The 25161-nt window shown below is 44.8% G+C and overlaps 2 protein-coding genes across 2 annotated transcripts in view; both read right to left on the bottom strand.

Moving 5' to 3' along the window:
- The window catches only part of LOC119383182 (oxidation resistance protein 1-like), a 31683-nt gene extending 18983 nt beyond the window's left edge, over positions 1 to 12700 (bottom strand). Inside the window, 6 exon segments of the mRNA XM_037651217.2 lie at positions 2163 to 2487; positions 6045 to 6201; positions 10575 to 11416; positions 11418 to 12188; positions 12484 to 12682; positions 12685 to 12700. Of these exon segments, the coding sequence (XP_037507145.2) occupies positions 2163 to 2487; positions 6045 to 6201; positions 10575 to 11416; positions 11418 to 12188; positions 12484 to 12682; positions 12685 to 12700 (2310 nt within the window).
- LOC119383183 (oxidation resistance protein 1) overlaps positions 1 to 25161 on the bottom strand; it is a 101104-nt gene that overhangs the window by 57644 nt on the left and 18299 nt on the right. Inside the window, exons 3-5 of the mRNA XM_049412447.1 lie at positions 16729 to 16836; positions 14689 to 14775; positions 14393 to 14563 (exon numbers count right to left, since the gene is read on the bottom strand). Of these exons, the coding sequence (XP_049268404.1) occupies positions 14393 to 14563; positions 14689 to 14775; positions 16729 to 16836 (366 nt within the window). The remainder of the gene's footprint in view (positions 1 to 14392; positions 14564 to 14688; positions 14776 to 16728; positions 16837 to 25161) is intronic.

Raw genomic sequence — 25161 nt, forward strand, 5'->3', positions numbered from 1 at the left:
GTACTTGCAAAAAGTGCTGTGATGAATTTTGACAAAGAACAGGTGACTTCAAGCTGACTTATATGAATAAAGCTCACAAATGAAGCGTGGCTCCTTTTCCTCTCTTGTAGTGATAGCCATCAGCAAAACGTCAGAAGAGAGCAGCAAAAGGTGCGATAATAGAGATACTATGCACGAGACATAGATATATTATCACTAACAAAACAAGAAATACTGGATCTCTGCGTGGCCTAAAAAAAAAAAAAAAAAACTCTGCACCTTAAATAAATTTCTTCATCCAATTATACTATGATTATCACCAATGGTATTATGACAAAATGGTGTACTAGAACTTAGAGTAATCAGTAAATACATGTCGCGATGTAGTTTCATCACTGTTCGTATTTATTGTTCGTATTGTTTGTATTTATTCCTTTATTTTATATTGTGTTACACAGACGTTCTGTGAGGCCGTTGAAGTGTAAATAGAAGATAAATACTTTATTCTGTATTCATTTTTTGCTTATGTATTCGCTGTATGTTGCCTATGTACGGGTGGCAGGAGCTCTGTCAAGCTGCGACGAAGCAGCTTTTCTCTTGCCACCTTTTTTCAGTTTTATCGTGTAAACGAAGGACGAAAAATAAAACATGATTGATCGATTGATTGAAATATAATGACGTTATTGAGGGAATATAATCAGTGAACCACCGCGACCACGTGTAGTGTGAGAACACTGCAGTGCCCGATGCAAAGCGATCAAAAACGAAATGACTTTCCACCTCCACTTGCTCACATCTGGGCAGACGCTCATGGTTGGATTCATCTGACAACGATAGCAAAGACGACATGGTCTCGTTGTCGGGAGACACAGCTGAGCATTTCAATAGAACTGGTGCAGCGAAGCAGACACGTGTTAAATGTAACATGCGGCACATCTGTTTGCTTTGGTACTCTACGTTATGTTGTTGTCACGTGATAGTAATCCACGTAATTACATGGAGGTTTTATACGTCTTGGCAGGAGTTCTCGACATCTGCATAGAAGATTTCGGTGTTTACACTCTAATACAGTAGAACCCCGCTGATACGTTTTTGAAGGGACCGTAGGAAATAAACGTAAGAGACGGGAAACGTAAGAGACGAAAAACAGGAAAAACGGCAAAATATTTAGTGGTACAGAATTTTATTTCAATTCTTACGAGCAGCACAAAAATTGGCGCGCTCAGCCACGATCTAGTCGATGGATAGAAACGCGGAGCTAAGGACGGCCTCATCCACAGAAATGTAATCAACGTATGTGATTTTTTAACACCAACAGCTGTAGGCATGAAAGAACTAAGCACACGCAATCACGACCAGCGCGGCGAGTCCGACCGCGAACCGCACGCACGACCATGCGAGCTCCAACCAGCTCGAACTCCTCCCGTTCTCCGACAAATAACTATGATGATGAGTCTACGCCAACGCGATGGCAGAAGTGAATGCCAATCTCGAAGGCCTGCTTTCGCAAGCAATTACGTCATACACGCCATGTTTGTGCAATACAAATCTCAAAGGCTATGCTTTTGTCAATAGTAAATGCCAATCTTGAAGGCCTTGCTTTCGCGAGTAGTTACGTCATAGACGCCATCTTTGCAATTTGAATCTCGAAGGCCATGCTTTTGTTTGCATCAATTGAAAGATTCTGTTGCTTGCGCCTCTCATGCGGCTAATATTACGGTCAAACGAGGCCAAGGTGCGTGAAAATGCACCATGGCCGCTCTCTTTGGTAGTGACTCGGTCGGCTCTGAGCGCACTTCGTGACGTATCATACGGGAACGGTCCGACAGTTACGACGTAACAGCGGGGTTCCCGATACATTGTATCCTATGGGAGCTATGCCGGGACCGGCGGAAAACGACGTAACAGCCGGGAAAACGCAGCAGTGAGGAACGTAACAGCGGGGTTCTACTGTACACTAATTGGGTTCCAAGGTGCATGGGACATGTTGTTAGTAAAAAAAAAAAAGCCAGGGCATTCTAGCACCTAACTTTCACCCCCCCAACCCCCCTCCTTTGGCTGCACTTTTGCTCTCTACTTATGCCTGACCTGGACACTCGTACTTCCCATTTCAGTAACATACAAAATGACCAACTTCAACCCACTTCTGCACTGCAACTTCAAACATGTAGAATGACACTTGCCTCCCAGTCAGCAAGGGAGACTGCAGCGGCTTCGGGTGGTGCCGTGCCACTGTCAAAAAGCTTGAAGAAGCGCAGAGCGCCACCGTGGCCCTTTTTGGAGCCATGGTGGCCCTTACTGCTGCCGCTCATGTCAGGAGTGTCGCGCCCTTCTTCACCACCGCTGATCGTCCCCGCAATGTGGCTTAAGGCAGTGAGCCTCTCGGTCTCCTCCTCGTCTGCAGGCTCGGGCAATGGCTCGAATCCACGACTGGCCATGTCCACCCGATGCACGTCGCCATAGATCGAAGGCGCCCACTTTTCCAGGAAGTAGTACAGCTCATCCGCTCTGTAAGAAATATGGCAGAGCAAAGAACTACATGAGAAGGATGCAGCTCCTCTGCTAGCTAGGTCACTTAAACTCCACAACAGCAAGTGAAGGTAGCACAGTCCCAATGCAGTAAAGACCCTTTAACGTGACACATTCTGCAAGAAGTTAGTTGGGTGTTCGGAAGCAGTTACTGGGTCAGCATAAAAGAAAATCATTTTCCATGCAAAAATATATAAATTATGTATAGTAAAACCATATAAAACTATAATCCAGATGAAGTATACATCATCATCATCATCAGCCTGACTATGCCACTGCAGAGTAAAGGCCCCATCTTCCGCCAATCAACCCGGTCCTTGCTTGCAGTGGCCATGTTATACCCGCAAGCTTCTTCTTCTCATCTGCGCACTTAACATTCTGTCTCCTCCTCGCGCCTTTGCTTTCTCTTGAAATCCAGTCTGTTACTCTGAATTACCAGCGGTTACCTTGCCTGCGCGCTACATGCCCAGCCCATGTCCATTTCTTCTTCTTGGTTTCAACTAAGATGACCTTAACACCCGTGTTAACAGTCGTGTTTTCATGTTACCACCTGTCATTCACATTTGTCACACAGTCACATCACTCAGTATCTTGGTATATATCAAGCTAGCGAAATGGCCGCGAGCGTACCATGAGCGTAGCATCAGTCGTGCCATACATGGCATGCAAGTCACGATTTTCATGTTACCACCTGTCATTCATGTTCGCCATACAGTCACCTCATGCAATACCAATTTTGGTATATATCAAGCAAGCCAACCGGCCACAAGTGCATCATGAGCGTGGCATGTAAATCATGCCGTACATGACATGCGTGTCATTTTCATGTTACCACCTGTCATTTATGTTTGTCATGCAGTCATGTGACAATACCAATTTTTGTGTATCTATCTCAAGCTAGCGAACCAGCCGCGAGCACACCATGAGCGTTGTAAGCCATGCCATACATGACATACGAGTCATGATTTTCATGTTACCATCTGTCATTTATCTTCGTCATACAGAAATATCTCGTCATAGCAATTTTGGCGTATATCCATTCAACTAAACAGTCACGAGTGCCCAGAGACCATATCATGCAAATCATGTTGTACATGACATGTTTGTCATGATTTGCATGTTAGGACCAGTCACTTATGTTCGTCATACACTACTGTCACGCCATACCAATTGTGGTATACATAAAGTGAAAGAAGCGGGTGCAAGAGCACCAAGACAGTGGCGTGTAAATCATGCGGTTCATGACTTGCATGTTGTGATTTTCATGTAGTGACCTGTCATTTTATATTCATCATACAGTCATGTTATGCCATACCAATTTTAGTATACATCCCATTAACGAAACGGCCAAGAGAGCACAGAGCCGTAGGTGGCTAGATCGATAGATAGATAGATTCGAAGCCGCAGAAGTTCGCTAAAAAATGCTTCGCATATGCCGATAACCGAGCACGTAAATGCCACGCAGTTCGCATTTTTTCGCGTTAGTACGCATGCGTGCACGTACCGGCAAGTGAAAACTGTCACTATTTCTTTCCTAATCAGACAGAGAACAACAGTATCCTTCATTCGGGGCTGCAAAAACGCATGCAATGCGTAAAACAAGCCTAACTCCATGTGAAATCAACACTGTGCCGCTGCAGCTTCAGCCGTGCTGGACCAAATATGGAGGCAGGCTGGACGGTCGTGGTACTTTTCCCATTCCAGTGACTTTAGCGGGAACAGGTGACGTATGGTGATGTAGTATGCAATACACGGCCTCCAACTGCGAATACGTCCGTCGTGTGAATACAGCTTAAGGTTACACCTATCATTTTCCTTTCCATTACTCGCTGTGTCGTCCTCAATTTAACTTGAACCCTCCTTGTAAGCCTCCAGGTTTCTGCCCTGTAGGTAAGTACCGGGAAGATGCAGCTGTTACATACCTTCCTCTTGAAGGATAGTGGTAAACTAGTATCCCTCAATATAGTGTGATAGGTAGCGAGGCAGTGGAAGTTGTAGAGGAATACATCTACTTAGGACAGGTAGTGACCGCGGAGCTGAGTCATGAGACTGAAGTAACTAGAAGAATAAGAGTAGGGTGGAACACATCGGCAAGCATTCTCAAAACATGAAGTACATGCTAGAAGATTAATAAAATTTTTAAAATTGAAGTGTATTCTTAAAATTGTGTATTCAGGGTATTTAATTCAGTATTCAGAGTATATTCGGATAATAGATTTAATAAAATTCTGAAATTTTGAAGTCCATACTTTGTGTGAAGCCTACGCTACTTACTCTACTATGTTGCCTGAATGGCTAATGTTTACTATCTGCTCTATTAACACAATATTAAGATAATGCATGTGTGCTACTATGCCCATGCTTTTAAATGCTTATTCATATACTATCACAGCTCCCCTTGGAAAAATGTGTCACAAATGCTTTTAAACACAGGAGACATTGTGTGGAAGAGTACAGCAGACAAAAGTTGGTGGACACTTGGGCTTCGCCTATAAGAGTGGAACGTGATAGTGTTATTGAGCCCTATTTTCAAGCCTTCTCATTTATTTACCAAGCTTCACTTTTCAGTGGACACCTCGACCATGCCATGAGGGAAGGAACATCTGTGAGCGTGACATTGGCTGTTTTGAACCCTTAGGGTGCCTACTACAAATGCAGTTGCAAAGTACATACTCACTATGCAATAATTCACCATTCTGCAAAGTAGCGAAGCAGCCGCTACACGTCTGTAGAACAATACACACACCTACCCAGCTGCACACTTTGTCAATGCTGTAGCTGATGATAATTATGAACATACTGAAAATTGGCAGCACAAACTAACGGACACAGAAGGGGAACACAAACAAGCGCAGTTGTTTGTGTTCCCCTTCTGTGTCCCGTTAGTTTGCGCTGCCAATTTTCAGTATGAACCTATACCAACTAGCCCGCTTTTCAACACTTCTGCGATAATTATGAATTATGGCTGAGCTCTTTGTAATGGGTGGGCAGCTTTAAAACCACCCACTCATTACATGGTGTGACAGCTAGTGGGATTCTACGCTTCTGCCCCACAATATTACATCTGCTAATGTGACTCTTTGCCTGACACCGCAGCACCCATCACCATGCGCCCCACACTGATATGGTGACATGCACCCCTCACTGCCCCGTTAAACCACAACAGGTCGGACACCCACAAGACCACTCGTTTCTCTTCCTAGGTTCACTCTTCATGCTGCCAAAGACTGGAATGACCTTCCCAATGACACTGTCACCATCACCTATCTCTCTTCCTTTCGACATGTACTAGATCACTTTAGACATAACTGATGATGTGTATAAACATGATCAATCTAAATAAAGGACACACCTTAGGTGATGCCCCCTTTGCAAGTTTGATTGACAACAAACCAAGGTGCACTGAAGTGCAATGTAATATACAAGGCAGCATTCTAATCACCACATTGCATCAGTCCACAGCCATTCTCTGCAGAAGTGCTCTATGTTCAAAATACACGCTTAAAAAAACTATCAAAGATGAAAACATCACAAACCGATTCCGTGGGATCCCAAACCAGTACTGGGGCCGTATACGCCGCTTGGAGGAGGTGGTGGCGGAGCACTGGACTTTCTTGTGCAGGGGTCTTCCCATGCGCAGGCACAAGTAGAGCAGTGTGGCCTCTGATGACTGTGCTAGCCGAGGAACCAGTTCTGCAATGGTCCGCAACACGAAGAAAAGATAGAAAGGAGCACTAGTAAACGTTTTCATATTCATAAGCAAAAAAGGAATGCATACCTCCAGTATATCATTAAACTACTTATTATTTTATTCTAAGCCACTGCAACAACATTTTCAGAACTATTGAATAGGTAGCGCACACTGTATTGTTTTGCTTTAGCCCGCACAAAGGTATGCTTGTACTTAATATGAATGTCTGTTATGCTACTTTAGTCATTGTATATGGTGTGGTTATATTTTCTGCAAAATGTTTAGAGAGAATCCCAAAACAACGCTCAACTTAGGGACTGTCGTAAGTGCACTTTTGTTTTACAACCTTACGAACTTCACCAAAAAAAAATACCGACAATACTGACTTAGTTATGAACGATGTGGCAATCTAATTAAAAACAGGCCTGCTACAAATGTCTTATTCATACAGGTGGACATGCCACCCTGATTGAAAGTATTTCACAAGTGAAATCCTTTTCACATTAACAATGTTGAACATGTGCAAAAAAGCTGCAAATACAAGAAGGTTGTTAAGGCATGTTAGCAACGGTATGTATGAATGGCGAACTTACATTCCAGCAGGCATGCCTTCCAAATTTGGGTACGGTAAGTTTCACACTTCCCCGAATCCCTGAACTTTAGCATGTCAAATGGCATTCTTAATAAAGGAGCCCCTGTATCACCACTGAGAAAAGTGCTAATTTTCTTCTGAGAAGGAACATTCACAAGATTTCAGCTTTGATTAAGGATAGAAGAGAAGACAGCTTTCTGATAGCAAATGTAGCCGGTTAGTACAACAGGCATGACAGTGAAGGAAGCCATCCTAAGAAAAGTAGGAAAGTTAAAGTACACAAATATATTCTGCTTTGAAATACAAGTACATCTTGTTTTCAAGAGATTCAAGACAATGAATATCATCACAGCATGCTTTGTTCAAGCATGTCACACAACAACTGAGTTCACAGCCAACACAAAAACCATGCATAACATAAACAATGAAAGCCTACTGGTAGCACATTAGCATTGCACCATTGCAACAAAAAAGAGAGGAAAAAAAGCTTGCATGTCTAAGAAAAAAAAAGGAAAAACTCTGAAGGACACCAACGCAAAGCATAAGTAGTATAGCATAAAAGGCTGTGACAGGGGTACAAAAACTCAGCTGCTGCATCCCACAACCAATGCGTCCAGAAGCTTGTGGCAAACCCATAAACCAGCAACTTGGATGTAAGGAAAAGGATGTTGCAAAATAAGACACCCAACACCCAAAAGCAGAATCCAAGCAAGGTTTTTCCAAGGGAAGTGCGTGATATGGTGTAGGGTTTTCAAGGGGGAAAAAAAAAGCCTCGCTGAAGCTCAATTTCAGTACTAACCGTTGTCGTCAAAAAAGAATCCCAGTTCTGTGCAGTCCGCGTTGAGAGCAGGAACAAGTAAAGTGTTAAGTGTGACACGTGTTGTGAACATATTGCACACAGCACTTCTCAAGATGCTTTCCCAGTAACAACACAGCCTGACACAGCTGCAGTAGCGTGCAAAATTGAAATGGGAAAGTGTGTGTGATTAAACTAAACATGATTAGAAGTCAACTGCTAGGTTCTGCTGTCGCAATGTACAGTGTGTACAGGGTGATGTATTTGTACAGGGTGACACACAAAGAATATGCAGCATGGGTGTAAGTTTAAGATGATTTAGTCTGATGCTGTTTGCCATAAATAATAAACAATATGTGCAGATTGGTAACACAAATGCAATTTAAAGCACATCCTTTTGACTTCCTAGTTCAAAAATTTCATAGAGAGAAAATGAAATATGGCCACACACATACCTGCCAACCTCACAGCATGAAAATTCGGGAGACTGCAGCGGAGGGGGGGGAGTGTGTTTTTTTTTTTTTTTTGCATAGCGGAAATTACTGAGACTGGAGACTGACAACAGAAAGGAATAAGGATGCTTGTTTGAGCTGCTTGAACCAAACTTCTTTACCTGTGAAGGCACCAAGGCAGTTCACAGGCGCACGTGGTACAGAATCCATACTTGTCACCTTTCCGCGAAGTCACAAAACAAACGGAAACCCAGCTGTGTATGAGTCAGAAACACTTGCAAGTACTTTTATTTGACGCCATCATCGACCTTCTAACTGAAACTCTGGAAACACGCAACCCCCACGGCAGGCGGCGTAGCGTACAAAATGAGGGGGGCCAAGATGGAGACGCGAAAGGTCTGGTTAGGCTTAACGGAAACGATTGCCGCAAATGAACTGAACGTTGGCCGGAGCGGCAAGATTGCGATACGCGGCGCTGTTTCTCCCAAGCACACGCCGATATCGAGAGTGCAAAAGCACAGTGGGGCCGCTTACTTATCGCCGGTCTGCCGGCCACCCCTCCTTTGGAAAAATAGAATGTGCTCGACAGTCTCGTTATCGGAGCGCTCCGTGCAGCGCCGCGGCTCCGGCCGCCGTGCACTTTTGGCGATCTTTTTCTGTTGAGACTGTACCTTTTCCCTCGCCTTCTTTCGGTACGGTGGCGAGCGCTTCTCACGGCCAGCCGGGACCCCTTCGCCCAGATGCGCAGTGCCTAGAATGTACTCAGCGGTACTCTACGATAAGGTTACAATGTAATAGAAGTGTGGTGGCGAGTGCTCTTCCGCAGCAGCGCCACAGCAGAAAAGGCTGACGTAACGCGCATGATTTAAAAAAAAGAGAGAAAAAAAAAAAACCGCCTCTGCTGTGGTGGCCACTTTTCAAGAGATTCGAGATGACATTCGTACAATCGGGAGATTAGGTCCAAATTCAGGAGTCTCCCGGACAATTCGGGAGAGTTGGCAGGTATGCACAAAGGACATAAGCACAGCCATATCTGTGGCAATAAAATATACTAGTGGATGTGTGTTGATAAGCCCATTCACAGTTTCACCCTAGACAATCTACAGAATAACCTCAAACATTTCAATGTAACTACAACTTTCTTCACAAGGGGTTCCGTTAGCAAGCTGCAGTAGTCTTTCTGGCCTGTGACGCTGACAGTGGATCTTTAACAGGATGTCCCTACATAGGCCCTCCATGCGTGTAGGAGGCAAATCACCAAAAGGGTGGTTTGTTACATGCACCACAACTTAACGTAAAGCCACCTCCGTGGGTTCCTCTCAGTCTCAAGGACAGCGCTCAGTCTCAAGGATAGTGGAAGTGTTTCTCATGGAACTATAGGAGCAGTTCTACCTTGATTCATGCCATATCCAAGCAGCTGCCCTATACTACCACTACGTTTCCCGAAGCCAATCCTTTTGAAGTTGGAATAACTATGAAACGTTGAGTTACAGATTATAAAACATTTTGGCTGGCGACTACGGGTAGTTGGCCTAACATCAAGCGCCACCCGATCAGAACAATTCCAATCAAAATGATCCCCTTCAAGCCTCGTAAACATGTGTGTACAAATTTACATTATAAGCTTGTGCGTGTATTGTAACAATTCTGCGTGAAAGGCCTTTTTGCAAAACCAAGAAGGAAAGAAAAACTGCAAGAGGACATTATAAGCTTAACTATTTATTTGCGAAGTTATTGCAAAAAAAGAAGACAAAGAACTGGAGTTGGCTCTGTCTTGTGAGGGAACGGTCCACCAAACAAGCTTCGAAATAACAATTTCAACAATGTTAATTTTTTTTATCACTGACAAACTCCAAGCAATAATGTCAAGCATATATGCACAAGTCTAATTTAGACCTTAAACTTTTCCATATCACAGGAAATTACAAAATTACGTCAGCCCTCATCATTAGCTGCATTGGTATTTTGATGGTATAAAAATGGTTAGTCATTTTAAAACGACTAAAACCTCTACGCAACAAAATTTTATATTGCCTTGTGAAAAAGGGAAGGAAATGTATAATATGATAGGAATATAATATCGACAAGCTCAGTCGTCATGAAGGTTACTTCAGGGCCTTTAAACATAGTAAACGATTAATAACTGCGCAAATTTAGGAAAAGGACAACACGAAGGAAGACACACAAAAGCAGATAGAGCGCAATCGTTGTTTTTTCTTTCATGTTGTCATTTTCCTAATTTCACACAGTTCACAATCATGTACTAGAATGCACAAACTTGCCCCTCAAGATGTTCTAATCAGCCTTTAAATCTTTCTGAACATGAGTGATGAGCTGCTGTGCATTTAAGGACACACCTATTAGAAGTTTACTATGCGCCACTTAGTTACTAGAGAACAATCAGATAGCCAAATCAGAATGGTTCATGCTGTTTTTAGCACTTGGCAAATACACAGCCCTAGGAATGAATGCATGTATGCGTACTTCATACACATGTAAACAAAGTGAAATGAAAGAAAATGTGAAGACACTCACTCTCAAATGCTGCAAACAGCTCTGGCTTTTCCTCAACCATGTTCTTGAGCCAGACATTGGCATTATCGGCTCGCGAAGAGGGCCTCTTTTCATCCGCTGCCGGCTGCTGCGCTGGCAACTGTGGTGGAGGTGTAGATGGCGGATCATCAGCACCACGCACAAAGTCAGCCAGCGATTTGGGTGACGACACAATCATCTTGGAGATGGAGTGCGTGTATGACGAGATTGACTCCATTGGATTTGAGAGTCGCTTGAGTACCCGCTCATGTGCAGACTCCTGGGACCTATCGGAAGAAATCCCACCTTCTGCCGAAGCCCACTCCCTCATGCGTAGAGTAATGCTCTCCGTCGAGGCAGCACTGCGTGGCTCTGGGGCTGGCACATCGCTTGACGAGTCTAGCTTCAGCGTCGGACTCAGCATGCGAGACCAGCGTGCTGGCTCAGGTAAGCTTTTCCCACCTGATGATGGTGGCGGCGGTGTGAATGCCTTTTCCCGGCGACTTCCGTTGTCTGGCTCCCTACGCAGTGTTGGTGGAGACTCTGACGCCTTGTCGATGGGCTTGAACAAGTACTCTTCAGCAGTCTTCTTCTCTTTCTTTTTGGCTGCTGCGCTCTCTTCCGTACCGAGAATCTTATTTTGCGGTGTTGCTGTATCTGTCAGCAACTTATCCTGAACGTTCGTCAGAGCTGTAATGTCCTTGGTCACAAGCTTGTCGCCAGCCCGGTCGTCTTTCACCACATGGACAGTTCCAGAAGACAGTTCGACTTCAAGCTGAGTACCACGAGGCACCATATTGTTAGACTCCCCGGTGCCCGTTTCAACAGCAGCAGCTTCCAGCTTCCAGTTTTTCGTGGGCCTGTGGAGCTGGTGCTGCGTCTACAGAGAGTGGTTTTGATGCACCTCTTCCAACATCAGGCTCTGCTTCACCGGATAAGGTACTCGTCGCTTCCAAACCAGAATTTTCTTTGGCTTGGACCATACACACTTCCTTTTGTGGCCCAGAATGCAGTGGCTTTTCCAACGTGAACTTGTCCTTGCTTTCCAATTTTGCTTTACTCTGTTCAGTGGACTCTACAACTGCTTCTGGCTTCTGCGTGCCACTTTTCAAATGTACATTTTGCTTGATGTCTTGTTCCAGCACTTGTTCCAGATTCTTTGACTTCACAACAGTGTCTGCGATGACCGTATCTTGGACCTCTTTTGGTGGCTTACACTCTGGCACAGACACATCTGACGATACCATTGTGGAAGCTTTGTTCTCAATCTCAGCTCCTGGCCCCGACATGTTAGTGCTGACTTGGCAAGAAGAGGCCGTGCCTTCCTCTGGCGTCTTGGGTGGTGAAGTGATGATTACTTTACCCTCGGTGCCTGCCATTTGACCAGGTGCAGGTTCTTCTAGAGTTTCCACAGTGTGGGAAAGCGCGGAGCAAGGCTTTTCAATGGCATCTTGCGTTGAAGGAACAGGCGGTACTTCTGTAGCACATTCTTGCGAAGGCTTGGCTAGCTCTGATGTATTCTGACTGGCACTAGCCTGGTCTTTAGGGGGTGGTTGGTAGTCTGCAGGCCGGTATGGTTCCTCCAGCTGAACACCGGAAGCAGGGTCCACCGTGTCACTGCACAGCCCCAAAATAACAGTGTTTACGCATCATGCCAACAAACACATGCACTATAAGCTATGGCTAATTTAGCAAATGTTCATTCCAGCCATGATAATCAAATCTGAGGGGAGTTGGGAGTTCCTCCCCCCTACATGCTCACTCAAATATGCGAGCTCAGCCTGAAAGTTCTGTAGCTTGCTTGTTAGTCTCACTGTTTACCATGAGTCATTCATTATAATAAAGATCTGTTGTGCAGACTGCAAGAATACAAGCAGTGAGGAGTTAAGAATTGCAATGATGTAGCACTGACCGAAGGCGCATATGTGTAATGTCGTTGTAGAGGGCTGCGGCCACCACCATGTCCATGGGGGCGGTCACTTCGTAGCATTCGGAACCATGCTCCATGACGAGTGCGTCGGACACATTGGGTATGAACATCACATTGTTGGGAGTCACCAGAAGTGTTCCCATCACCACTCCCTGACCGTCTGTTATGTGTCGCGATGAATCTTCAGGAACATGTCCATGTTCTCCTGCAAGGTCACAACAGGTACCAAAAAGAATGTCAGAAGCTGTGCAAAGAGGACTGCCATCACAATAAAAGAAATGCTGCCATCACAAATAAAATGTCAATACAGCCTGAGCGACTGTCATGCTGTTTCCAACCCTAGTATTAAAGTTGACGTAGAAAGTTAAAGCAGCAATCGAGAGCTTTTCTTGGGGACCCTTCAGATGAAAAGCAAAAATACAACACACAGCATCAATATGTACGAAGCCCTTTGGAACATGGGAACATACACGTATAGTGGCTAAACCTTAACCTATGTACAAAAGATCATTGGAGAAAGTGAACCTGCAATGTCAGTTATAGATATCAGCATGTAACAAATGTTGAATATAACAAAGATAATTTTATGCCATATGTGGCTCTCAACGTTCAACTGGAAAAAATTTTTTTGCACGTTTCATAACAAACAACTTGAACAGAGTGCTACACACATAGTTTGGCTTCAATAAAGAGACTGATAAATGGCCACAATGTGTCACAAGACACTGGTGGAATTGGAAAAACTGAATTGAATTATAGTGACAGAATTGAGCATTCTTTTCAGAATCTGAATAGAATTTGTATTCTTATACTGCGTTAGAAAGTCGCAAAAACTGGCACATCGTATCGCCTTGTGACATCTTAGTGAAGCGTAAATGATTAGTTCGGATGGCTGTACGTAGTTTGCTGCTGTTTAGGCGCACCACAATTCATGCTTGAAATTACAGTCTATATCATTAGGCATCCCCACTTTATTCTATGCTTATTACGAAGTGAAAGGAGTTGATGCTGACAAGTGCTGCTAGTACCTTCCTGGCAACTTGTGGCCAATGTTAAGCTGTGGCGCACGCGCATGGAGTGCACGCATGCGCAGTGAACCAGAGCGCACCGACATGAACCACTGTCGTGCTCACCTACCACCACTGCTTACAGCACGTGTTGCATGTACTTAGTCAGCGCTGCAGATATAAAAATTAGGATTAAAAATTTTTCACTGTGTTTTCCACGTAACCACACCATGATCACACACCAACAGATAAGCTTTCTGTTGCACTAAAGAAAACAGGTGCCATAAAAATTGTTTGTCAGTCCCTTTAAGAATTATGAATTTGTATGATCAACACATATCACTTGCACGTATAAAAATAAAGGGCTAATGAAGCACACTGTTATGAAGAAAAATGTGGAATGGTTAGCAAAATTATTTAGAATGTTTTAAACTGTGAAACGTCTTACCACGAGCGACTACGCATGTGTCCATGGTCTAATTACTGCAGTGTTGGGCTTGCTCAAAACGATTTATCAAATACATTAGTGTATGTGCACCTTTCAAGGTCAGCCTCAAGGCCACGTAAAGAGTATAAACTGCAAACTGCACTTCAAAACTGGGGCACTTTGAACTTTCTATTATGCCAAGTAACATAGAAAGATCAGCTAATCAAATACAATATCACATGTACATAAAGGACACACAGCTTTAATGTTTTGAAGTACATTTTTCCTGACTGTATTTATAACTATGGTCTATGTAAACAAAACTGATTTTCAGCCCATATTGGCTTATGCAAGCCACGCAATATTTATGGACTACACAGTAGTGGAATGTACGATGCTTATTTTGAAGCAAATGCGCAGCGTAATTTGACTGAATGCGTTACATAACACAGCATGCCTTGTTCTCTGGCTCAGCTGATTCGATGTGCTCAGTGGAAGCGCCACCATGTCGCTGCTGTTCCATGAAGGCAACAGGAGAGTCAGGTGGCGACGCCGTGGCCTTTGGTGAACAGGGACGCTCACCAGGCAAAGGTGGTCCAGCCCCAGTGCCATGATGGCCCGCTGATGCCTGCAAGTGGACAGGCAAAAGCGAGGCCAAGTCTTTAAACCACAGGGATGATATACATCGAGCCTAAGTATATTACTAACACAGAGAAGCACCTAGGGAAATACTAAGCAACAATGAAAAGGTACCTTTTCATCCTCCAGTCTACCGTGCTCAAGCACATCAGCCGCATCAGCAGCTTGAGATTCTTGTCCTTTAACCGGAATGTACAGTGTCTGCAAATAAAATGTGGCCACAGGTCCATTCAGCATGAAAGGTACGGAAGCACTTGAATGTACATAACATATAGCACAGACAAATTTATGATTCAGTCTACAGTGAGAAAGGGGGGGGGGGTGCAAAAATTTGTGAGTCTATGAAAATATATGCACAAATGTTATACATATATGCCATCTCACACGTGGAATTTTCATCTTAAGTAATATAGTCTGAATTTCATCACCGCATACCGAAAACCTATTTCTGCAGCGCATCATGACAATCATGTATTATCAACCAAACAAATAAACAATATATAAATAAAGAAAAATAAGATGGTATCTAATGAAAAGGTCAAAACATTTTATACACTGGTACATAACTATGAACCAAACAGTCTTGCGATATTCTATAATTTTTTTAATTTTTTTTTTCAAAGTAGGAGTGACTGGATTAACAAAACCTTTCCTGCTGTAGTAAAACTCGTTCTTGGCCTAGTGTGTTCGACATGCTTGCAAATAAAAGGTTGCGCGAAAACAAGACACGTTCACAAGCGAGGGCACAGGGACAAGCTTGTCCTTGTGCCTTCGCTTGTGAACATGTCTTAATTTTGCGCAACCTTTTCTTTTCAACCTGTCATGCTGTGTCTGTCCCTCTCATTACATGGGTTACTACGGCAACCGTAATCATCACTGCCAAGTGAACAGGCAGTGTTCCTGCTCTCCCCTTCTTCCTCGCCATAGCTCAAAAAGACATTGCATTACTCACGCTACAAACTGGCTTATGTAGAATGAAATTTCAAGCAATTAAGTGCACCCAGTGAATGCGTCGCAGTTCTGCTCAATCAAGCAAAAAAATCGTGACATATGCAATAATAATGATGATGATGATGATGATGATGATGATAATAATAATAATAATATCTGGGGTTTTACGTATCAAAACCACGCCATGATTATGAGGCACGCCGTAGAGGAGGGCTCCGGAGATTTCGACCATCTCGTGTTTTTTAATGTGTACCAACATTGCAGAGTACACAGGCCTCTAGCAATTTCCCTCCATAATAATAATTGTTGGGGTTTACAGTCCTAAAACCATGATATGATTATGAGGGTCGCGTAGTGGAGGGCTCCAGAAATTTCGACCACCTGGGTTCTTTAAAGTGCACCTAAATCTCAGTACATGGGCCTTGAGCATTTTCGCCTCCATCGAAATGCGACCGCAGCTGGGATCGAACCCACGACCCTTGGGTCAGCAGCCGACCAATATAACCACCACACCACCGCAGCGGACGTAACATATGTGTGCATACATATGCACTTCTGATGAACGCAGATTTACTAATGGAAGAATCACTGGTATGCAAATGTTTCAATATTTGAATGCATAAGCTACGATATCCCAATGACAGTAATACCCACGTAGGGTCTCCATGCAACCGGATGCACACATAAAAGAATAACTTTGCCCACCACCACCACTTCAGTATGAACCAATGCCATTTCAGCAACGTGCACATCGAAGCAGGATGTGTAAACCACTATGATACCATGTAAAATTCAGCAAGCTGCATTAACATGAGTCTAATCAAAGACTGCCATGCTACAGGAACAATAATCTTGCAGACGAGAAAGGCAGAAAGAATTCCGTAGGAGGAAGCAAGCAGGCTTTTCTTCACAGCCCATTTTTTTTTTTTTTTACACACTGGAAGCTCTTTTATTACAATAACTTAGAGCAACTCAACACAGCACGATGAAAAATGAGGACATACACAGCTCTGTCCTCTTCTGTCTATTCCCACGTTGCACTCTTGAAAATTTAACGTCGTCAACCAACAAGCTATAGATTTGACAATGATATTTTTGTCAAACAATGTTTGACTTAATATCTCTGATATTTTGTATTATTGAGCTTAAATTTAACAAAGCAAGTCTTCACTATTCTTCCACTGAAAAGTGCTTGCTGCTTACCTGACCAGGAAATATGAGTCTGCTCGTTAGGCGGTTCATCGTCGTCAGCTCTCCTGGTGTACACTCAAACCTTGCAGCAATGCCAGCCAACGTGTCAGAAGCCTTGACCTGCAGGAAAATGATCAGAACGCAATGACGTGGCTTCCAGAACATGTAGCATTCGCATATTCTTGATTGGAGGCAGTGGGACAAATGTTAGCTGTAGAAGGAGGACACTTATAAGCAATCAAACGCTGTCGAGGCACCACCGTTTTCCTGAATTAATTGACATTGTCAAGAATAGAAAACAAATTTGACATGCATAGTTTTGAAATTTAATAAGTAATCAGTCAATACATAGCAGTCAGTTGTCCAACCCCAGCAGCAAACAAGCACTCATCTAACAACAAAATTAGGGACGCATGGGTTAGCAGATCTGATAACGTGTTTCATAAAGAGCACCAAGGATGAAACTGCAAAATAGGGTAACAGCAGGATGGTGTACAAACTCTCAACAGAAATTGACTTAACATTCGTTCCTTCTTTCATTTTTTGCGCTGTCAATATCTTGTGCAATGGAGGAATTTACTGAGAGAACACAAAATATAAACTTTTCACACAGCACCATGTGGTGGACGAAATATGAATAAGTTCAAAAGCAAGAACAAAACACATGCAGGGATGCAGCTGACTGATCGCATACACTGCCCTTGAGGATTCAAATGATTCATTGCTAATACGTATGCAGTTTTACAAAGTTAAACTTCCTACACAAACATGTTTTCGATGTACCATTGCACCTGCCTCCACAGCTGTCTACTGATATGAAAAGTGCAGGCTGTCCTAAATAGCTCATGCGAAGAACCGTGACTAAAGCAGTGTGGCATAAGCGCACCACAGCTCAAGCGCCGTTACTGGCCTCATCATTATTCGTTGTCTTGCTTGCTTCCTGGATCACGCGGTGGTGCAGTGAACCAGAACAAAACCAGAGCACACAGCTCCCTCGTGTGTCAGTCTTGCCACAACATCACGTACGCTGATGCAATGCATACATTATCATCGAGCCCACTATATGCCCAGGAAAAAAGTAGCAGCAGCACAACACTCATGCCCGCAGAGTGCACAATTGTTTTGCCTCAAACATGCCTCCTAGCATGGAAGGTGCTGCCACCACAGTCCCAAAAGCACAGCGTTCCCTGTAACACCATGACGAAATCGATGCTTACACTAACAACATACTAAGAAAGCGCATACAGGTCATCTTTGCAAGTGACGTGTGGTAGAGCACAACCATCTATAGTTAGGTACAACTTTAGAAGGCAGTGGCGTTTCCTCCTCAATGGCGAAAATATGAGCCTGCACCAATGGGCATATGCTCTAGAGCATTGTTTCTCAGCCATGAATTTTGGGGGCACTTGTGGACCGGTGGAATAGATGAGGGACCCCTTGCAGAGAGAGAAAGAAAGGAAAGGGAGGGGTTGTCACCACACAGCATGCCGCGTGAAGTACGTGGCTTTTATTTAAATAGATCTGGGTCCGTGGAACCCCATTTGAGAACCACTGCTCTAGACTGTTGTCGTTATAGCCAGACAGCCGTGACTCCACCATCCTGCTCAAAAGCAAGAATATTTTTTTAGTCACAGAGGCCAGTGGCCATGTCGCTCCACACCTATGATGTAGACGAACCAGCATATTCCAGAATTTGCCGAGAGAGGTGCGAGCAATTTCTAGCTGTCTTTGAAACGTAACTGCAGATTTCTTGACGCGTGTTGTGCTATAATATTTGGCTCACATGTTCACAGGAGCCCTCACTGCCTATTAGCAGCGTTTCATCCCCATGTTCGAAAGTGTTGCAGGGCCCCTTTAAAGGAGTACTGACATGAAAATTTTAGTTTTTTTTTTTCGTCAAATGAAAGGCTAAGCCCTCAAGAGCCCAGTAAATGTACTGGCAAGCATGAATGCATAAAAACGTGTTCTTAAAAGCTAGTTTCAGTTCCTACTGTAACATGACATCATGACATGGTATGAGGTTCTTGTGAAGTGCTCGCGCAAGATGTCATGACGTTTCCATGGCCACACAGCTTGCAGGGACGCTTGACATAACGGACATTGATGTGCAGCTCCACGCACGCTCACAATCCTCCAAAAATACAGCCAACTGCTCGAAAATATGTGAAATGAACTGTTTATCAGAACAGTTGTATTTTCCGAGGAAAATTTTGATGCTTTCGTAATTTGTTCCTGTTATTGTTGAGTATCCCTTCAAAGCACATATGGACAAAATCAATATGATCGACGGCCAGTCAACTATTCACACTGAATATGAGCAGTGTAAAACAAGGTCCTCAAAGTCAGGACAGAGAAAAACCGTTCAAAATAGGTTCAAAAATAAAACGAGACAATGATCAAGAAAAACCACACAGGAAAAGTGCACAGGAAGGTATAAGTTAGAGAAAAACTACTTGCAGCCGCCGATGAAATTTTAAACACCAGCTAAAACACAAACAAATCTCAAAATCTAGGAAATATGAATCATTACCGCATTACAGAATCATCAAAATGCTGTTAAATTATCACGCTATCGGCGTCAAAGCTTGATGGTTAAACAAATTAGCATACCATAGTTGGAGACCCACTGGTGCAGACTTTTTGGGGAGAGTAACGCCGCCAGGCAGATACATGTCGTTCTCGCTTGTGCGGTACAAAATGGCAAGAAACGGCAAGTCGTAAAAACATTTACCATGAAGCATTCTTAACTTTGAGGCAGAGAAAGGAAATCTGATGCAACATGGCACAAATTATCAGAAGTCTCAGACGTGCTTAACCCATATGTACCATTAAGCATACATCGCCTCCCAACAACGAGAACAGCCGGGATTAACACCGGTGTCCATGTCTCCACCATCAGAATCCAAGAATTGATCGAACCAAAACGGCTGATACACCCAAGTACAGTTCACCTCTTGTGACATCACTAGAATGCAAAATCTGGGTTTGTGCACCGAGTGATGATATTCGTAGAAATTCGCGCCGCAAGTTACACTATGACATAATGCGTTTTTTGGTGCTCGTCCTGTTGTTCTTGCTCTTTGTCCTTGCACGTAATCAGTGAAGCGAATTCCTTTGTATATGAATCATTATGCACCATATACATGACGTCAGTGACTTCAGCGCATGCGCACCAATTATGCACACTGACCACAACCGCTAGGCGAAAAAGAGCACAACTGCTACCAAATGAATGCCAGTCCAGCTAGGTGTAACACCACGTCACAACGAGTGTACGCCTCCATCAGAGCTACAAGTTTCTTTGACATATGCACACAGCGAACATTTTCGCATTGACATAGCTAAAAGTTATAGTCACAATAAGTTCAATGCTCGTCTAAATAAACATGTCAAAATGTGGAACAACAAAGAATCCGAAAACTAGTGACAGAGTGCGCACAAATGCATGATATATTTGGGTCCAAGAAACTTGCTATCAGCGAAACAAGGATGTATCGAATGCCTAAAGACGCAGTTGTTCAAAGCAACGATAACTTCCACTTTGGGCTGCGATAAACTGACAGCGAGAGTGGAAGACGCACTTGACCTGCGAGACTTTTACGGCTTATCTGAAGAGTTCGCATACTTTTTTTTCCCTCTGTGTTGGCACCACAGTTGTGTATACGTGGCCAAGGACGACTCTGCTATGTATATTCACAGAACGCCACCAACTTTCAGTGTTGGGAGGCAATGCAAACAGAGATGCTTTCTGAATGAGTGCTGCGCTCTCCCGATTTTCGAGTGGCCGTGCCTGCCTGTGATAATGCAAGGATGATAAAACACTTGTGCCTCCTTGCGCGAACGAAAATGAACGTCGGCTGTCCTTTTAAGCTTCATTTCTGTATTTAACAAAAGGGGGCAAAATAATTGTTGGGGTTTAACGTCCCAAAACCACGATTTGATTATGAGAGACGCCGTAGTGGAGGGCTCTGGAAATTTGCACCATCTGGTGTTCTTTAACGTGCACCTAAATCTAAGCACACTAGCCTCAGGCATTTTCGCCTCCCTTGAAGATGTGGCCGCTGCGGCCGGGACTCAAAAGGAGGCAAATTTTAACCAATATGACATATGCTTTAAGTGTAGTAAGTGACTACTGCGATGTCACATAGCCAATTAAAACAAGGGGTGTGACACAGTGTTGATCTTACCTCTTCACTGTGGGATTTACTTGCCTAAGTGCACTGCTGCATTGTGCAGTAGAAGAAAATGATAGAGAAATGTACATCACTATAATATTTACGTGGCAAAGATATGATGTGAACACAGAACAGTTTAGGGACGTAGAGCTCAGTAGCGTGTTACTGTGTCCATTTGTTGTTGTCTGGTCTTCGCACTGTTATTTCCGTCATGGAAAAAAAAAAGAAAGAAAGAAAAAAAAGTCACATTTTCGCCACAAAGGCAAAGCAATGAATGCGATAGCAACAAATTGGAATGTAATGTGAAGAACGGAAAGCAGTTTGAAATTTCCAGCTCGTCGCACACGAAAAGAACACAGGACGAGCGCGAACTATCAAGTGCCACAACTCGACACTAAACGCACGCTGCTCAAACATAAAGAGGGACGCACGATACGAACGCACAAGTATACACAGGACGAGCGCGAACTAGCAACTGTGGCAGTTGTTACTTATTTCTTCTTGAACATCGCGCGCCTTTCGCAAACGCGGCCGCTGCAGCGAGCGAAGTGACCTTCGTACGCTCTGTAACTTCAGCGCGGAAATTGCGGTGACAGCACAAGATATACAGCCCCCCCCCCCCCTTTAAGATAAGCGCGCGCGCAGGCGACCATGCCCTGTAGGGCAAAGTGCACCGGCGTGGCAGGTAGCGCGCGCGAGTCGCAACGAGCGGGGCGACGATGGTCTTTAAAGCGCGCCCCTCGCGCGCTTCGCGCCATCTCCCTGGTGACCAAGAAAGTACGCTGAAGTAAATGGTGTATATAAATAGCTACCCGTTAGCATGCTGAAAGACGTACGCCTTGTGGCCCAGCCGTCTAACACGGCGCGCTTAGGAGCGAGAGGTCGCCCGTTCGATTCCGCGTTTCGGAATATATATATGCATAGGGGACATGACGGCGACGGCAAAAACCAGCCGAGAGTGTCCATATAATTGATATCGCAATAATAAAAAACAGCTCACATGTGTATCTTATACCGCTAAAACCGTGAAACCGTAAAACCGCTAAACCGCTAAATCTATGCGGGAATGGGTGCGCTTTCCTTGTCCCGGGTTCTTATTTTTCTTTTCTGAGGCGATGTTTCATTCTTACAAAAGGTCCTCGCACAAGCAAGGCTTCGAACACAACCGATGCGCATCCCGTCGCTCCTATTATACGAGCCAGGGCGCGCGTGCTCCGCGTGCGTAACCGCCGTCCTTGAACTGGATACGCGCACGACGTTCACTGCACTTGCGAGGCACCCAAACAAGTCGTAGACACGGCGCGAATAGTAGCGCCGACGACGACAGCGGTCGCGCGTCTGCATTGAACAATGGACAATGGACAACGCCTCCTGCCGAGGCACAACACGTACGACATCGCCCTCTCGTCCCCGCCCTCCCTCACTTCCTGCAGCGGCAAGCCTCCTATGCAAGACGGAAAACATTCTTCCCGCAAGGCCGATGACGACGGGACGGGGGTGATGGATCGCAGCAGCTCGACCTGATCGAAGGACTTCGAACGTATTGTCCGCGGTACAATGTTGACTAAGGTCACGCTGCCACAGGCAAGCATTAGGCGAGTATGACACCAGTGTGGGTTCGAGAACACGCGAATGACACTTGACATATACTAATGTAGCAGGGGCGTAGCCAAGGCGGGGGGGGGGGGGGTTGGGGGGGTTCAACCCCCCCCCCCCCCGAAATTTTTCAGTTTTGCTTGCGTATATATACATGCACACATACAAACGCACGCACGAACATACATAATGTATGGTTGAACCCCCCCGAAAAAAATTTCTGGCTACGCCCCTGTAATGTAGGAAGGGAATTCTTGAGGGCTCGCTTCTTTGTTTGACACAACTTTGTGCTGGTTTTATATCTACGCTTAACGGTAACTCTACGTAACTCTATATACAGTATAACTCCACGAGTTAATATATATGTTCTCCAAGGGGAACACATACAGTAACTTAAGTGTTTTGAAGCGCACTCTCCCGCCACGAGCACAGGTGTACACAGGGCTTAAAGTCCCCCTTTTCTCAAAGGGGGCCAAACTTTGCTGATCGCGAATATATCCTAGCAACTACGTGGCGTAAACAGTGGCGGCGCCAGGCATTCTTTTTACTGAAGTGGGGAGGGGGTGAAGGGGAGGGGAGGCATGCCCCGCCCTGGAATCTCCCCTGGGCGTAATTAACCCTAACCGACTCGAAGCAAGCACCACGCGGTAGCGACTTCGGAACAAAGTGGCATTTCGCATGTATGCAATCGTCTTCAGGATACAACGCACCATCTGACAATCGGCCGCGTTTGTGTGCGGTCGAAATGACGACATCCTGCCACATTGTTGCGAATTCGCCACCTCCCTATCTTTGTAAATTATATAAATAATATATAAATTATAATCGTGTCGACATGACTAGCGAAGCCAGAGAGGGCCTGAAATCCCCCCCCCCCGTATTTTCTTATGTTTGCATATTACACACACACACACACACACACACACACACACACACACACACACACACACACACACACACACACACACACACACACACACACACACACAGAGGCAAACATACAAACACGCACGAACATACATAAAGTACGGTCGTGCGTGGCCAGCACATGGGTACTGGAAAAATTATTCGCATTCTTGCCAGGAGCACGTTTATACCGGTCACTGGCCGTTAAAGGCTGAATAACACCATACTATAACACAAAGAACAAAAAAAAAAAAGAAAGCAATGACTGGGGGCAGTGATGTGATTGACTGAAGCTGTTTTGGAGCAGGTTTTTGGAGCAGCAAAAAGTGCGTTTTGGAGCAGGTAAAAGGGCTTTTGGAGCAGCCAAAAACGCGTTTGGGAGCAGGAAAAACAGCTTTTGGATCAGCTAAAAGCTCACTGCCAAGGGGAAAAACGAACCGTGTCAAGCAAAACAGTCAAATAAGGAGGAACTGTTTTGAAATAAAAAGTTCTGTCCAATAATGGCTGTTTGCATAACACCATTGGTTCACCTAACAGCCCCGTAAGCGTAAACATTGGACAAGGGTGTCAATGCAGGCTGCCATTGGCGTTGCGGTCTTATAATGGCTTAGAGTGGCCAAACTGGCAATGCAGGTAGGGTTTCCCAACTACAGCAGAATCTCGGTGATACGAATATGAAGGGGGAACGACAATATTCATATCGCCCAAAATTTGGTATCATCAAAAAACTAGCATGACCTGTTTTCAAACCACGATATATGCACAAAACATTAACTTCTGTCAAAAGAACTCACGTATGCCTTTCTGGGACAAACGTGAACGGACAAATAAGGGACGGCGCAGCTGGCTGCCGCGAAAGCGCGCGTCAAAGCTTCGCATGAGGCCAACTGAAAACTAAGTGAAGTCCACTCAACCATAGTGACAAGCGAAGATCGACACGAAAGCCGAAAGGCTTCGTGCCAGGAGCGTAGGCAGAAATTTTTGTCTGAGGGGGAGGGGGTCGGCACCTCCTTGATTTGAAGTGGGGGCCGGGCAGGCAGATGTGGTCAAGTGTCATTTAAGGCTCTGTATGCCATAGCAAAAAAAAAAAAAAAAAAATTCGGCCGAGGGGGGGGGGGGTGCGCCCCTCCTGGCTACACCACTGCTTCGTGTCTTTTTCTACGATTATATAGCCTTTAATCTACCGCTGCGTTAGCCGCGTACCTTCGGAGCTCGTAGTCGCTATCGATGATCGCGTTGATAGCGACCGTGGTTTCGTGCGCGGCGGTTGCGGCAAACGGTAGTTCCGTTTTCAATCCGCCTGCGCTGGCTGCGCACGTGCCTTCAACACTACGTTCTGCGTCGCCTGTATCGCTATCTATAATCGCATCTGCCGCTGTTTTGTCCGCGGCGTTTGCAGGAAGCAGCGCCACTTGGACTGGGTGGGCGTTGGACGCACGTGCACTTTCGGAGTCCCGTCAGTTTCGTCGTCGCCATACATGATAGTGTCAAGAGCGACTGCGGTTTCGCCCACAGCGGTTATGGCAAACGATAACCAAAGTTCTGACAGTGTGCGCACTGGCCGCGCGCGTACTTCCGAAGCTAACAGCATTCCGCTCTCGGCCGTCGCTCGACGGATTCGGTACCAAAGTTCGTATCACCCGCCGCGACGCGGAAAAGAGTTCGGAACATCCAAATTTCGGCCCATTCGACACAGTGGAATTCGGCTGGGAAATTTCACGAATTCGTATCAGCCGGTTACGTTTACATCAACGCCTCCTCAATTGGT

This window comes from Rhipicephalus sanguineus, chromosome 2, assembly GCF_013339695.2.
Source record: "Rhipicephalus sanguineus isolate Rsan-2018 chromosome 2, BIME_Rsan_1.4, whole genome shotgun sequence".
In the NCBI taxonomy this organism is placed as follows: domain Eukaryota; kingdom Metazoa; phylum Arthropoda; class Arachnida; order Ixodida; family Ixodidae; genus Rhipicephalus; species Rhipicephalus sanguineus.